Source organism: Zingiber officinale, chromosome 4B (genome assembly GCF_018446385.1).
Source record: "Zingiber officinale cultivar Zhangliang chromosome 4B, Zo_v1.1, whole genome shotgun sequence".
Classification (NCBI taxonomy): domain Eukaryota; kingdom Viridiplantae; phylum Streptophyta; class Magnoliopsida; order Zingiberales; family Zingiberaceae; genus Zingiber; species Zingiber officinale.
Window position 1 is genome coordinate 118318303 of NC_055993.1, and position 14391 is coordinate 118332693.

General features: G+C 44.5%; 1 protein-coding gene and 1 pseudogene across 1 annotated transcript; one reads left to right on the top strand and one right to left on the bottom strand.

The window, feature by feature from the left end:
• Window positions 1-8726: 8726 nt before the first annotated feature.
• Window positions 8727-8935, bottom strand: LOC121979023 (annotated as a pseudogene).
• Window positions 8936-9752: 817 nt separating this feature from the next.
• LOC121976211 (importin subunit beta-1-like) lies at window positions 9753-13868 on the top strand. The gene is made up of 3 exons (XM_042528289.1): window positions 9753-10010; window positions 10928-13354; window positions 13434-13868. The coding sequence occupies exons 2-3, from the start codon at window positions 10938-10940 to the stop codon at window positions 13630-13632; spliced, it is 2616 nt and encodes an 871-aa protein (XP_042384223.1). The 5' UTR covers window positions 9753-10010; window positions 10928-10937; the 3' UTR covers window positions 13633-13868.
• Window positions 13869-14391: the final 523 nt, after the last annotated feature.

A 14391-nucleotide genomic window follows, 5' to 3' on the forward strand; every position in this document is an offset into this window, starting at 1 on the left:
ATTTGTAGAAAGAAACGAACGATTTGGGGTCGGCTATTCACACCCCCCCTCTCTAGCCGCGTCCATCGATCCTAACACTTTGGAGAAATCAAAATAAGTAATAGAGGGCGTCGTTAAACTCCTTACAATCTTAAAAATCCATAAGACCTGACATAGATCTAATAGAACCTATCTAGACTAAGAATGACGAGAACCATGGTAGCTGAAAACTACCTATGGTGCTCAGGTGCTATTATGAAGCACAAATTAAATTATGGTGCATTGGCTCAAGTGTAAAAATTCTGTTATCAGTACTTCAGTTGAAACTAGAATTACCATCAGAATTTAGTGATTCATTCATTTTTAGTCTTTGGCTTGCTATGAGGATGTACAACCCCTGAGAAGCTATTTAGGGAATCTAATACCAGACATTTTAAAATCTTAGTCAGTAGCCTTTATGTGATTCTAGCGGACTATAAGAGAGAATCTTAATAACTTTGTAGTCTTTATGTGATTCAAGCATAACACATAGAGAGTATTGTTCATGTACATGTGAGTTGGGCCTGATATAATTCTATCCCATATTAGTCTAGGTCCCACTCCCATGGCTTTCACTGTTCTCAGTCTAGGTCCCGTCCCATATGCGAGTTGGGTATGATATAGTTCCATGTTATGCCTAACGTGGACTTAATATGGAATCATATCAGGCCCACGATTCATATCAGGTCCACATTGGGCTGGTTTTTTTTGATAATATTTTAACATCTTTGAAGAAGCCAAACTAAGTAATGTAAGATACCGTTGGACTCATTGCAACCTCAGAAATCTATAGGATCTGAAATAGATCTAATCAGACATGTCTAGGTCCATTAATGAGTTTTGACCTACTGATAGACCTAGATAGGTTTAATTGAACCAAAATCTACTGATAGACCTAGACAAATCTGATTAGATCCATTTTAAGTCTTGTGGATTTTTGATGTTGTAAGGAATCCAACAGTGTGTTCTATTGCTTATTTCAATTTCTCTAGTGGTGTTAAAATATTATTGAAAGAATCAACCCAATGTGGGCCCAATATGAAAATATATCAGGCTCAACGGAATTTGTTAATTGTTCCATACTCATTTACAATGGAAAAACTCCTGTTTATTATAAGATCACTGATGGAAAGGTTGGTCATAAATTTGGAGAGTTTGCTTCTATACGAAATTCAAAATCAAATAAATGAAAGGGAAGATGTGGGGGTCAAGTCTAAGCTAATATGACACGAAAAGCAAACCCAATTTTTCTTGAATGAACTCCAACGACTTTCTAATGGGGGTAAATGAGATCGATCGAGTGGTTGGTTGGTCTTAATTGGAGATGGAATGAACGTGTTTATGGATTGAAGGACCCTAGAGCTAACACACCTCTTTTATCTAATAGGGCTTGATATGGTTCTATATCATGCCTAACATAAGCCTGATATGAACCATATTAAGCCCACGGTTCATATCAGGCCCACATTGGGCTGATTTTTTTTTATAATATTTAATGCTTCTAGAGAAACCAAAATAAGTAATGGAGGATACTGTTAGACTCTTTGCAATCTCATAAATCCATATGACCTGAAATAAGTTTAATCAGACCGATTTAGGTTTATCAGTGGATTTCGATCAAAATCCACTGATCAATCTAAAAATCTCAGACTGTAATGTTGCAAGGAATCCAACGGTGTCATTCATTGCTTATTTCGACTTTTCCAAAGATGTTAAAATACTATTAAACAAATCAATTAAATCCTAAATGTTGTGGGTCCTGATATGATTTGCATATTAGGCCCACGTTATGCATCCATGCATGCAAATGCGAAAGAAAAGAGAAGAGAGGGGAGGAAATAGAAGAAATATTGCATACATAGAAGAGAGGAAAATAGAAGAAAGAAAAAATGACAAGAAAAGAGAAAGAGAAAGAGAAAGAAAAATTAAATTTGTAAGGAGGGGTATAACAGGAAGAGCATATAATTGAATGCACCCTTTGATAAATACAAAAGTAGTATATGCCTTTTGATCAATTTGGAAATTTACGTGTGCCTGGGCGTAAATTGCCGAAACGATTTCAGTATAGATCTTAATATATATACTAGCTGATCCCGTCCGGAAGCTAAGTCAGACGGACCGTCGGGTGAGGTGGCGAGAATGTTGACGAAGTCGCGACGTCCCGGAGGGGGGTGTGCTGAGATGGCTTCCGTGTTGACCAAGTCTTCAAAAGTCTTCTGGTCAACGCTACCTGCGTCCAGCGATCGGGTTGACCCGACCCTCGGTACCCCGATACTCGAGGCAGATCCAACGAATATATGAGTACCCGACTAAGCCATAAAATAATGAAATGCGTATAAAGAATATGAACGGAGAACGTACCCTGGCCCAGGGGGCGCCCTCGGATGGGACGCGGCTCGAGTTGTCGCGACCCGGAAGAGTGGATGACTCCGATCAGGATGGAGAGTTGGATCTGACGACGAGAAGTTGAACGACGCACTGACCCGGAAGACGAGCTGCAGATCGGGATATAATACTGGTATGTAGACCAGGACACGAGATCGGTACGCAGACCGGGATAAGACACCGGTACGCAAACCGAGAACTGATATCGACACGTAGATCGGGACACAAGATCGGCACGCAGACCGGGACACAAGATTGGCACGCAGGTTGGGAACTAACAGCAGGAGCGGAATACGGTCAAATCATTGGCGCTCAACAATAAACAAGGCACAACGACTGAAACACCACAACACACAAAGCTAGGACAAGATAACGGCACGAAGGTCGGTGCACGACGAGACGAAATCTGAGCCGAGGCGAAATCAACGTAAGGACGACCGGCACGTGAACTGTTGGGTGCGTGGGGGCTGCTAGTTAGGGAGGGCACAACACACAGAGGCGTGAGGAGTGGGAAGCGGCGTCGGCGAGCAGGACCATAGTGCCCGATGACTGCCGGAGGGAGAAGCTGCTGCGTATGGACCGAGAGAGAGAGGGGATGGTTCTGTCCCGGCCTCGGCAGCGGCGTGCATGAGCGCTGGAAAGGTGGTGGCTCGGCGGCAGCTTCGGCGAGAGGAGGAGAGAGGAGATGCCGACCTACTGCGAAAGGTGCTCGGCGGGGGCTGTGGAGAAGATGACGACGCCACAAGGCGAAGCTATGTCCGACCGTGTGTTTAATCGGTGCCGAATCTGTCCGGTAGAGGTGTCGCGAGGAGGAGATGGAGAAGAACTACAGCCGGCGGCGGCTAGGTCTTGAGCTCGGGGAGGAGAAGTTGGATGTTCTCTCTTTTGGCGGTGGAGAAGAAAACCCGAAGTTGCGGTAGCGATGTGCGCCCATGTGGCGACGACAATGCATGAGGTGGAGAGAAGGGAGGAGGTAGTGATCGGAGAGAAGGAGGGGAGCCGCCGTCGGCCGACATCGTTGACGAGGGGAGCGAGGACGAGGAAGCAGATGGTTCTGTGGGCGGCGGCCGAATTATTCCACGAACCAAAAAACCTCCTCTTCTCTGCATGCTACAGTACTCTCTTAAAACCCTATCTCCTCATTTTCCCAAACTGTCCCTCCCTTTCCTCCTATTTCCTCACCTGCCCTAAACTATATCCACGTCACAAGCCTCCCCTTCAAGTCTAGTCGAAGGAGGCGCTAGTCCGACTGACTAGACCCAGCTAAATGAAACATGGAATCGCTACTGAATGCGAAATCATATCGCGAGGTTGTCACATAACGTCGAACGAGTAGCTATGGACGACGGGTACCTGGCAGAGCGACGAAAAGAATAAGCGCCGACCAAGCGACAAAAGACATATCGAGTAAGTGTCAAAAGAGCGATCTGGTGAATGTCGAGCAATATCGAGCAGACGATCGGGCAATGCTGAGCAGAGCGATAGAGCAATGGCTCAGCGAGAAGTAAAAGACAAGTGCCGACCGAGCAATGAATGCAGGGCAAAGTGAAGAGTGAAACGAGAGCAACTAGTGTATGACAGAACGACGAACGAGACACAAATGATGAGGGTTGGACAGAACGACGAATGAATCACAAACTATAAACGTCGACCAGGCTATAAGTGTAGGATAGAACTGCAACCAACCCAGAATTTGATCGAACATCTAAATGGTACCCGGGCGATAAAACGACTGCCGATCGAGGACGACTGACGAACGGGTCGAAAGACGATGGGCGGGCGATGTCAATCATTCGACCAAGAAAATGTCATCCAAGCAGCAATAAATCGCGACCGAGCGACGGTGAATCGCGACCTAGCAATAAAGAGCGAGACCGAGCGAGAGCCGACCGAGCAATAATGAATCGCGACTTGGCAATAAAGAGCGTGACCAAGCTAGTGCTGACCGAGAAAAACCCTTAAGTGAGAGGCCAGTCAGCATAAAGCGAGTAGTAGAGTGGTATCAGTGAGTGATCGAGCAAACGGCCAAGCAACAGCGATGAGCGAAATACGAATGGCGAGCGTCAAGCAGAGCAGCGAGCGGGGCGAGTATGTCGAGCAGAGCGACAAGTAAGCGATGAGTGCCGACCCAGCCATAGCGATAAGCGAAGCGCTAAGGATGAGTGCCAAGCAGAGCGGCGAAGCGTGCACGATGAGTGCCGAGCCGAGCGGGGAGTAAAGCGATGAATGCCGACCGACAACAATGAGCGGAACGTGGGAGCTGAGTGTCGGGCAGAGTGGCGAGTAAAGCGAGTATGACGAGTGTCATGCAGAGCTGCGAGTGAGTGATGAGCGCCGACCGAGAGGTCGTTGGGCGTGAGAGCATGCTCACTTATAACTTGCACTGAGGCAAGAGTCTGGGACAGCCAACCGAGCAGCTCGGTCGTTGGGCATAAGAGCAAAGCTCACTTATAACTTGCACTGAGGCAAGAGTCTGGGACAGCCGACCGAGCAGCTCGGTCGTTGGGCGTGAGAGCAGAGCTCACTTATAACTTGCACTGAGGCAAGAGTCTGGGACAGCCGACCGAGCAGCTCGGTCGTTGGGCGTGAGAGCAGAGCTCACTTATAACTTGCACTGAGGCAAGAGTCTGGAACAGCCGACCGAGCAGCTCGGTCGTTGGGCGTAAGAGCAGAGCTCACTTATAACTTGCACTGAGGCAAGAGTCTGGGACAGCCGACCGAGCAGCTCGGTCGTTGGGCGTGAGAGCAGAGCTCACTTATAACTTGCACTGAGGCAAGAGTCTGGGATCGGTCGTTGGGCGTGAGAGCAAAGCTCACTTATAACTTGCACTGAGGCAAGAGTCTGGGACAGCCGACCAAGCAGCTCGGTCGTTGGGTGTGAGAGCATAGCTCACTTATAACTTGCACTGAGGCAAGAGTCTGGGACAGCCGACCGAGCAGCTCGGTCGTTGGGCGTGAGAGCAGAGCTCACTTATAACTCGCACTAGGGCGAGAGTCTGGGACACCGACCTGCCGGTCGTTGGGCGTGAGAGCATGCTCACTTATAACTCGCACTGAGGCGAGAGTCTGGAACAGCCGACCGAGAAGGTCGTTGGGGGGTTGAGCGTGAGAGCAGTGCTCACTTATAACTCGCACTAAGGCGAGAGTCTGGAATCCCCACCGGGAGGTGTTCTGGAGGCCTGACCAAGAAATGCTCTGGAGGTCTGATCAGGACTTGATCTGGAGACCTGATCGGGAAATAATCTGAAGGCCTGACCCGGAATTGATCTGGAGATCTGACCAGGACTTGATCTGGAGACCTGCTCGGGAATTGATCTGAAAGACCGATCGGGAATTGGTCTGAAAATCCGATTAAGGATTGGTCTGGAAGCCCGACCGGGAATTGGTCTGGAGGCTCGACAGAGATCGTTAGCGATACTCCGATCTAAGATCGGTGATGATACTCTGGCCCGATACCAGTGGCGATATCTCGACCCCGAACGGGGGAGGATAAGCCTTGAATGTCCATAGAAGTAAAGCCTGTAGCGACATGAGGGAATAAAGCCTTTATCATACCTGATCGCGTGTCACACCTGATCACGGAGGGGTGTCAGCCGACTGAGGATCTGTCTCGGTCCCTCAACTCCCGAATACTCGTGGAACGAGAAGAAAAGATAAAGGGCGCGAAGCCAATATAAGGGAGCAGAGCCCATAGCCATAGAAGGAAGCAGAGCACCGTAGGTGAAGAGAGCAACACCTGTAGATGTAAGAGGTTGCACAACAAGTAAAGGATGCAGAGCATATAATAATAGTAGAGTGAAATGCATATAGCAGTAAAAGAATGCTGAGCCCATGGTGAAAGATGCAGAGCTTGTAACAATAAGAGGATGCAGAGCCTCATGGTGAAGGATGCAGAGCCTGTAGCAGTAAGAGGATGCAGAGCCTCATGATGAAGGGTGCAGAGCCTGTAGCAGTAAGAGTATGCAGAGCCTCATGATGAAGGGTGCAGAGCCTGTAGCCTCATGATGAAGGGTGCAGAGCCTGTAGCCTCATGATGAAGGGTGCAGAGCCTGTAGCAGTAAGAGGATGCAGAGCCTCATGATGAAGGGTGCAGAGCCTGTAGCACACATGATGGAGGAATTGGACTCATGGTCCCTGATCGGAGAGTAAGGTCCCTAGCCTGTAATCAAAGAGCGAGGCCCCTAGATCCTGATCGGGAAGTGGTACTGCAAGTCTATGATCGGGGAGCTGTGTCCCAAGTGCATGAGTGGGGAGCTGTGCCCCTAGAGTATGAACGGGGAGCTGTGTCCCTAGTGTCCGATCAGAAATTGAAGGCTCTAGTCTTTGATCAAGGAACTAGGATTTTACTCTCTTATCAGGGAGCTATATCAGTTCCTATAATCGTAAAAAGAGAGCAGAGCTTATAATCGTACCTGATCGGGGAGTCGTGCCAACCGACTAAGGGTTTGTCTCGATCCCTTAACTCCCAAATACCCGTGGAGTCAGGGAAAAAACATAACGGAAAAACTAACCTGTCAGCCAGCTGAAGCTCCACTCGATCCCTCGACTCCCGAATACCGATGGAGTGAGGATAAAATATAATATATGCGTCGAGATCCTTCGGGATTGTGATAATGGCAGAGAACCTCCCGACGTCGTCCATCTTCACGTTCCAGAACAGGCTATTGTGTTCCCACAGACGGCGCCAAATTGATCCCGTCCGGAAGCTAAGTCAGACGGACCGTCGGGTGAGGTGGCGAGAATGTTGATGAAGTCGCGACGTCCCGGAGGGGGGGGGTGTGCTGAGATGGCTTCCGTGTTGACCAAGTCTTCAAAAGTCCTCTGGTCAACGCTACCTGCGTCCAGAGACCGGGTTGACCCGGCCCCCGGTACCCCGATACTCGAGGCAGATCCAACGAATATATGAGTACCCGACTAAGCCATAAAATAATGAAATGCGTATAAAGAATATGAACGGAGAATGTACCCTGGCCCAGGGGGCGCCCTCGGATGGGACGCGGCTCGAGTTGTCGCGACCCGGAAGAGTGGATGACTCCGATCAGGATGGAGAGCTGGATATGACGACGAGAAGTTGAACGACGCACTGACCCGGAAGATGAGCTGCAGATCGGGATATAATACCGGTATGTAGACAGGGACACGAGATCGGTACGCATACCGGGATAAGACACCGGTACGCAGACCAGGATAAGACACCGGTACGCAAACCGGGAACTGATACCGGCACGCAGGTCGGGACACAAAATCGACACGCAGGCTGGGAACTAACAGCAGGAGCGGAATACGGTCAAATCATTGGCGCTCAACAATAAACAAGGCACAACGGCTGAAACACCACAACACACAAAGCTAGGACAAGATAACAGCACGAAGGCCGGCGCACGGCGAGATGAAATCGGAGCCGAGGCGAAATCGACCTAAGGACGACCGACACGTGAACTGTTGGGTGCGTGGGGGCTGCTGGTTAGGGAGGGCACAGCACACAGAGGCGTGAGGAGTCGGAAGCGGCGTCGGCGAGCAGGACCATAGTGCCCGATGACTGCCGGAGGGAGAAGCTGCTGCGTATGGACCGAGAGAGATAGAGGGGATGGTTCTGTCCCGGCCTCGGCAACGGCGTGCATGAGCGCTAGAAAGGTGGTGGCTTGGCGGCAGCTCCGGCGAGGGGAGGAGAGAGGAGATGCCGACCTGCTGCGAAAGGTGCTCGACGGGGGCTGTGGAGAAGATGACGGCGCCACAAGGCGAAGCTATGTCCGACCGTGTGTTTAACCGGTGCCGAATCTGTCCGGTAGAGGTGTCGCGAGGAGTAGATGGAGAAGAACGACAGCCGGCGGCGGCTAGGTCTTGAGCTCGGGGAGGAGAAGTTGGCTGTTCTCTCTTTTGGCGGCGGAGAAGAAAACCCGAAGCTGCAGCAGCGATGTGCGCCCATGTGGCGACGACAATGCATGAGGTGGAGAGAAGGGAGGAGGTAGTGATCGGAGAGAAGGAGGGGAGCCGCCGTCGGCCGGCATCGTTGACGAGGGGAGCGAGGACGAGGAAGCAGATGGTTCTGTGGGCGACGGCCGAATTATTCCACGAACCAAAAAACCTCCTCTTCTCTGCATGCTACAGTACTCTCTTAAAATCCTATCTCCTCATTTTCCCAAATTGCCCCTCCCTTTCCTCCTATTTCCTCACCTGCCCTAAACCATATCCACGTCACTAGCGATCGTGCACATGCATTGCGTGAGCTAGACCCCTTATAATAGGTGGAGTTAGGGAGAGATATGAGGGAAGAAGAATTGATATATAGAAAATAGTTTTAATTTTTGAGTATTTCCCATATTTTATTTTTTTTAGTGGGGCAATGGGGCAACTGTCCCACCAAAGCTATACGTGGCTCCGCTCCTGGTTGCGTGTGCAATATAATACATGAACACGTGCAGATAACAAACTCTTTTTCATAAAAAAATAATCTAATTCTTTATATAAGATATTAAACTGATAAGAACAAATACTTCACTTAATCTTAGCTAAAAGACCACCTATAAATTAGGTAAGGGTGTGGATGACTAATACAATAGTGTAATACTAGGGTGACACTCAAGAATTCCAACAATAAGCTACTGTAACGGATTATCTCTTATAAAAAATTAATTTAATATCATATTTTATTTTAGTCAAAAAATCGAGAAAAATATGTTTTTTAATATTGTCGGTTTAAGGTATTTATAAAAGCTTCTCTACTTGTTGTTAAATCGAAGATGTGGAACTAAAGAAAACTCTATATGTCTAATTTATTAATAAAAATATTCTTAATAATACGTAACAACTAATTAATAAATGAAAATATTTTATAATATATATATATATATATATATATATATATATATATATATATATATATATATATATAAAATTTAAAATTCATTTTAAATTTAACAATTTCAACTAATCTATTATATTATCCCAAAAGCGTACCCCACTTAGGGCATCAACATCGGGTGTTATAACACCATCATTTCATCAAAAAGTATGAGACCCATATGTCACATACATATTATATTAATATATTCATTTTCTCACATTCATTTTAACATTAATCTTGTGAGGTCCGCTCTCCATTTATCTTTATTTTTATTACCATTTCAATTATATTTACACAATTTAAATAATTATTATTTAAAATAATTAATAATATTATTTATAAATATATTATTTACTATAAAGTTTGTGGTGGGCCATACATTTTAATGTTTATGGTGGATCATATAGGGATTAAAAAAATTTTAATGTTTACGTGGGCCCTATCTATATTATAACAAATTTTACATTGATTTTAATGTTTATAGAACGTTATAACATTTGAATGCAGTTGCTTTGATTCGAATCCGATAATCAATGAGGGTCAAGCGATTTGAAAAATGGAAATTAGGGTTTGGTGCTCCCGCTTCACTGCCCCGTTCCGTTCCTTGAAAAGTCCTATAAAAACCTCGCGTCCACTGCTTCTTCCTTGCCCAAATCGCACGGCGACGTTAGAGCTAGCGACTGCTGCATCGTTGCCACGCTCCCAGGTGGCCCTTAATCTTCTTCTCCGATCCGCTGCGGCGGCGCTTTTTTGTATAGTTAAGGTATAGCTCTCCGCCCTTAGGGTTCCTTCTTAAACCTCTCAGATTTATAGATTTTAAATCCATTTCATGGTTTACATGTTTCCGATGCTTTTTTATTCTTCTTGCAATCGATTGATTAGGTAGGCGGCGGATCCATTTCTCTTCCTTCCAGTTTATTTCAAGTGTCTCCTTGTATAAACAAGTACGTCTGCTTGCATGTGGATGAACTTTGTGGAGCTTTGGTTGTTTTGCTAAGGATTTAAATTATTGCATTCGTACTAGCTTCTGCACCATAGTAGTTGGGTTTAGGGCCTAGGATTTATACTCATTCGCCTCATGAAATACTTTTTTTTACTGACATGCAAAACTTTATTGTGTGCGTGCGTTTTTATTTTTTTTTTATTTTTTTTATTTTTCCTCTTCGTTTTGAGTTGGTTTGGGCATATGTAGATTCTCACTAGGTTGTTGATTATTATGCTTTTGAATGTCTTTATCAGACTCTTTTGTGCAAGTAATCTATTTTGTTCATTAAGTTTTCACTGGTCTTTCTAGGTTTAGAAGATATGAATTAGGAACTTTTTTTTTTTCCTTTTTTAGCAAAACTGATGTTTTCTTTGTTTGTTATTTTGTTACTTAACGGTGATTGTTGGTACTAACAGGTCATGCATACTTTTAGATTGCATTTGAAATTACAGCTTTTATGTGGACATAGAAAATTCTAATTGTTTTCTATCAACTTCGTTGTTAAACATACAGACAAGTAAAATATCATTTGCTGAATAGTTTGTTGTAATTTTAGATGGACATACATTATCATAATTAAGTTTGTTCTTGCGTGTTAGATAATCTTCTCCTGGTAGATTATGGATAAGCACTGGATTAAGTTGCTTACTTTACTCATTATCTTGTTTTCTGTTTGTTTGTTTATTGTTCTTTAGTGCCTTGAACATGGCGATGGAGATTACACAGGTCCTGTTGGCAGCTCAATCTGCAGATGGGCAGATTCGAACTGTTGCAGAAGAAAATCTTAAGCAGTTTCAGCAACAGAATCCTCCTCTTTTCATCCATTCATTATCAACTGAATTATCAAATGAACAAAAGCCTCCTGAATCTCGAAGACTTGCTGGTATTATACTGAAAAATTCTTTGGATGCAAAGGATGCTGTTTGTAGGGAAGAACTTACTCAGCGTTGGGTCAGTGTGGATCTGTCTATCAAATCCCAAGTGAAAGAGTCCTTGGTGCAGACACTTGGATCATTGGTTCCTGAAGCACGACACACCTCTTGTCAAGTCATTGCTAAGATTGCATCCATTGAGATACCTCGACGTGAATGGCAGGAGCTTATAGTTAAGCTCCTGAACAACATGACTCAGCCAGATTCCTCTGCTCCATTAAAGCAAGCAACATTGGAAGCATTGGGCTATGTTTGCGAGGAGATATCACCTGAAGATCTGGAGCAGGAACAAGTAAATGCTGTCCTGACTGCTGTTGTGCAAGGCATGAACCAAATTGAAAATAATTCTGAAGTCCGTCTTGCAGCTGTCAAGGCTCTCTATAATGCTCTAGATTTTGCTCAGGCCAACTTTGAAAATGAAACAGAGAGGAGTTTTATCATGAAAGTTGTATGTGAGATTGCTATGGCTAAAGAACCAGAAATCAGACAAGCAACTCTCGAGTGTCTTGTTTCAATAGCTTCTACATATTATGGTTACCTCGAGCCATATATGCAGACTCTTTTTACTTTAACTGCGAATGCAGTGAGAGGAGATGAGGAGCCTGTTGCTCTTCAAGCCATTGAATTTTGGAGCTCAATTTGCGATGAAGAAATTCATATTCAAGAGGAAAGCGAACAATATGATACTGGTAATTCTCCACATTCCAATTTCATTAATCAAGCACTTCCTATGCTTGTGCCTTTAATGTTAGAAACACTGGTAAAGCAAGAGGAGGATCAGGACCAGGAAGATGGTGTCTGGAATTTGTCTATGGCTGGGGGGACTTGTCTTGGGCTCATTGCAAGAACTGTTGGAGATGCAATTGTTCCCCTTGTGATGCCGTTTGTCGAGAGTAATATAACAAAGGGTGACTGGAGGTGCCGTGAGGGAGCTACTTTTGCATTTGGTTCAATTCTTGAAGGTCCATCTATTGAGGAACTTGCACCCCTTGTTCATTCTGGACTTGAGTTCTTGTTGAATGTAATGAAGGACCAGAATAGTCATGTCAAGGACACAACTGCATGGACCCTTGGTAGGATATTTGAGTTCCTGCATTCTGCTAGTAGTGAATATTCAGTTTTAACTGCTGCAACCCTTCCACGGGTCATGTCTGTTTTATTGGAAAGCATAAGAGATGTTCCAAATGTGGCTGAAAAAGTTTGTGGAGCCCTTTATTTTCTTGTGCAGGGTTATGAAAGTGGAGATTGTAGTTCATCAATCCTCACACCTTATCTTGGTGATATTGTTACAGCTCTCTTATCTACAGCTGATCGTGTAGACACAAGCAATCCCAGGCTTCGTTCTTCTGCTTATGAAACACTAAATGAGTTAGTCCGATGCAGCAACCTACGCGAAACTTCAAACATGGTCATGCAACTCCTCATGGAAATAATGAATAGATTAGGTAAAACTTTGGAGCTCTGGATTGTATCATCTGATGACAGAGAAAAGCAGAGTGATCTGCAAGCCCTGCTTTGTGGTGTACTTCAAGTAATAATACAGAAATTGAGTAACTCAGATGAGACAAGTTCCATAATAAACCAATATGCTGATCAGATGATGGTCTTATTTCTACAAGTTTTTTCTTGCCGTAGTTCTACTGTGCATGAAGAAGCGATGCTTGCAGTTGGTGCCCTTGCTTATGCTACAGGGCCTCAATTTGTTAAGTACATCCAAGAGTTTTACAAGTATTTAGAGATGGGTTTGCAGAATTTTGAGGAGTATCAAGTCTGCTCAATATCGGTAGGTGTTGTAGGCGACATCTGCAGAGCATTAGACGATAAGATTCTTCCTTATTGTGATGGTATTATGAGTCAACTTCTGAAGAACCTATCAGATCCTGTTCTGCATCGATCTGTCAAGCCTCCTATATTTTCATCTTTTGGAGATATTGCTCTTGCAATTGGTGAGCACTTTGAGAAGTATATTCCTTATGTGATCCCCATGCTGCAAGGAGCTGCAGACCACTGCTCTGAGTTGAGTCCCAATGATGACGATATGCAAGAATATGGTAATCAACTTCGACGTGGCATTTTTGAGGCTTACTCTGGTATCCTTCAGGGATTCAAAAGCTCTAAGGCAGCACTGATGCTTCCTCATGCTAACCCTCTTTTGAAGTTCATTGAAACTGTCGTTAGTGATAAGTACAGGTAGGATAGTCCCCTACAATTAATATTCTTCTTTTTTGCAACATCTAAAGATGACCTCAGATTTGGTTCTTTTTTCCAGGGATGAGGAGGTAACCAAAGCTGCAGTTGCAGTGTTAGGAGATCTTGCAGATGCTCTTGGTCCGAACACAAAAGTCCTGTTGAAGGACCACAGTTTTCATGTTGATTTACTGGGAGAGTGTATTCAGTCGGACAATGACCAATTGAAGGAAACTGCTGTTTGGACACAAGGAATGATTCACAGGGTATTAGTGTCATGAGGCAAGATTTATATACTACCACATTGCATTGAACGTGTTCATCTACTTTCCCCTTAGTCTTTAGCAGTGTATCACAGTTTCTGTTCTTATATTATTTCTGCCCTTCTTTTGTGTCCTTAGTGCTGTTGTTTTCTTACCTTGGTTAAATGTTCGATATGAAGCTCGAACTTGGTTTACAGTCCACTGGTTTGTGGTCAGAAAACATAAAATTCATTGAATTGGCTAAGATTGTGCAACTGCACTGTTGCTTATTTTCTGCGAAAGGGTTCTCTTTGCCTTTTTTTTATTAGATTTGACATGATAACTTGTATTCAATCTCTCAGATGCTTCAGGTTGTTCTTCATTATGCTTACTTTATTGAGCATTTCTGAGTAATTAAATTATCACTCATTTTTGGATACCATAGGGAGAAATATTATGTCTCATCAAATATACATCGCATCTCCCGACTGTAGCTTTGTGACTGCACACCTTCTCTATAGTCACACTATAAAGTTTACCCATCATCTTTGTCGTCCAAATAACCTAGGAAATTCATGTGTAAAGGATATATATCTATTAATTTACTTTAGGACTTGGTTTGATTATCTTGCATGCAATGTTGTGTTAGTATAAAATGTTTGTTATATAATTTTTTTACAGTGAAAATCATTTTTTGTAATTAATGAATACAGGGGGAAATATTTTCCCTCTTCTTTGATATCAACTCTTATTCACAAAGGAGGGCTTGTGGATGATCACAGAGGGTGGAGGGTAGGG

What these genes read in the sequence shown, in the direction of transcription:
- LOC121976211 (XM_042528289.1), top strand. Translation starts at nt 10,938, where the DNA reads ATGGCGATGGAGATTACACAGGTCCTGTTGGCAGCTCAATCTGCAGAT. An exon ending in GTCGTTAGTGATAAGTACAG is followed by an intron (nt 13,355 to 13,433) that starts GTAGGATAGTCC and finishes TCTTTTTTCCAG; the next exon opens with GGATGAGGAGGTAACCAAAG.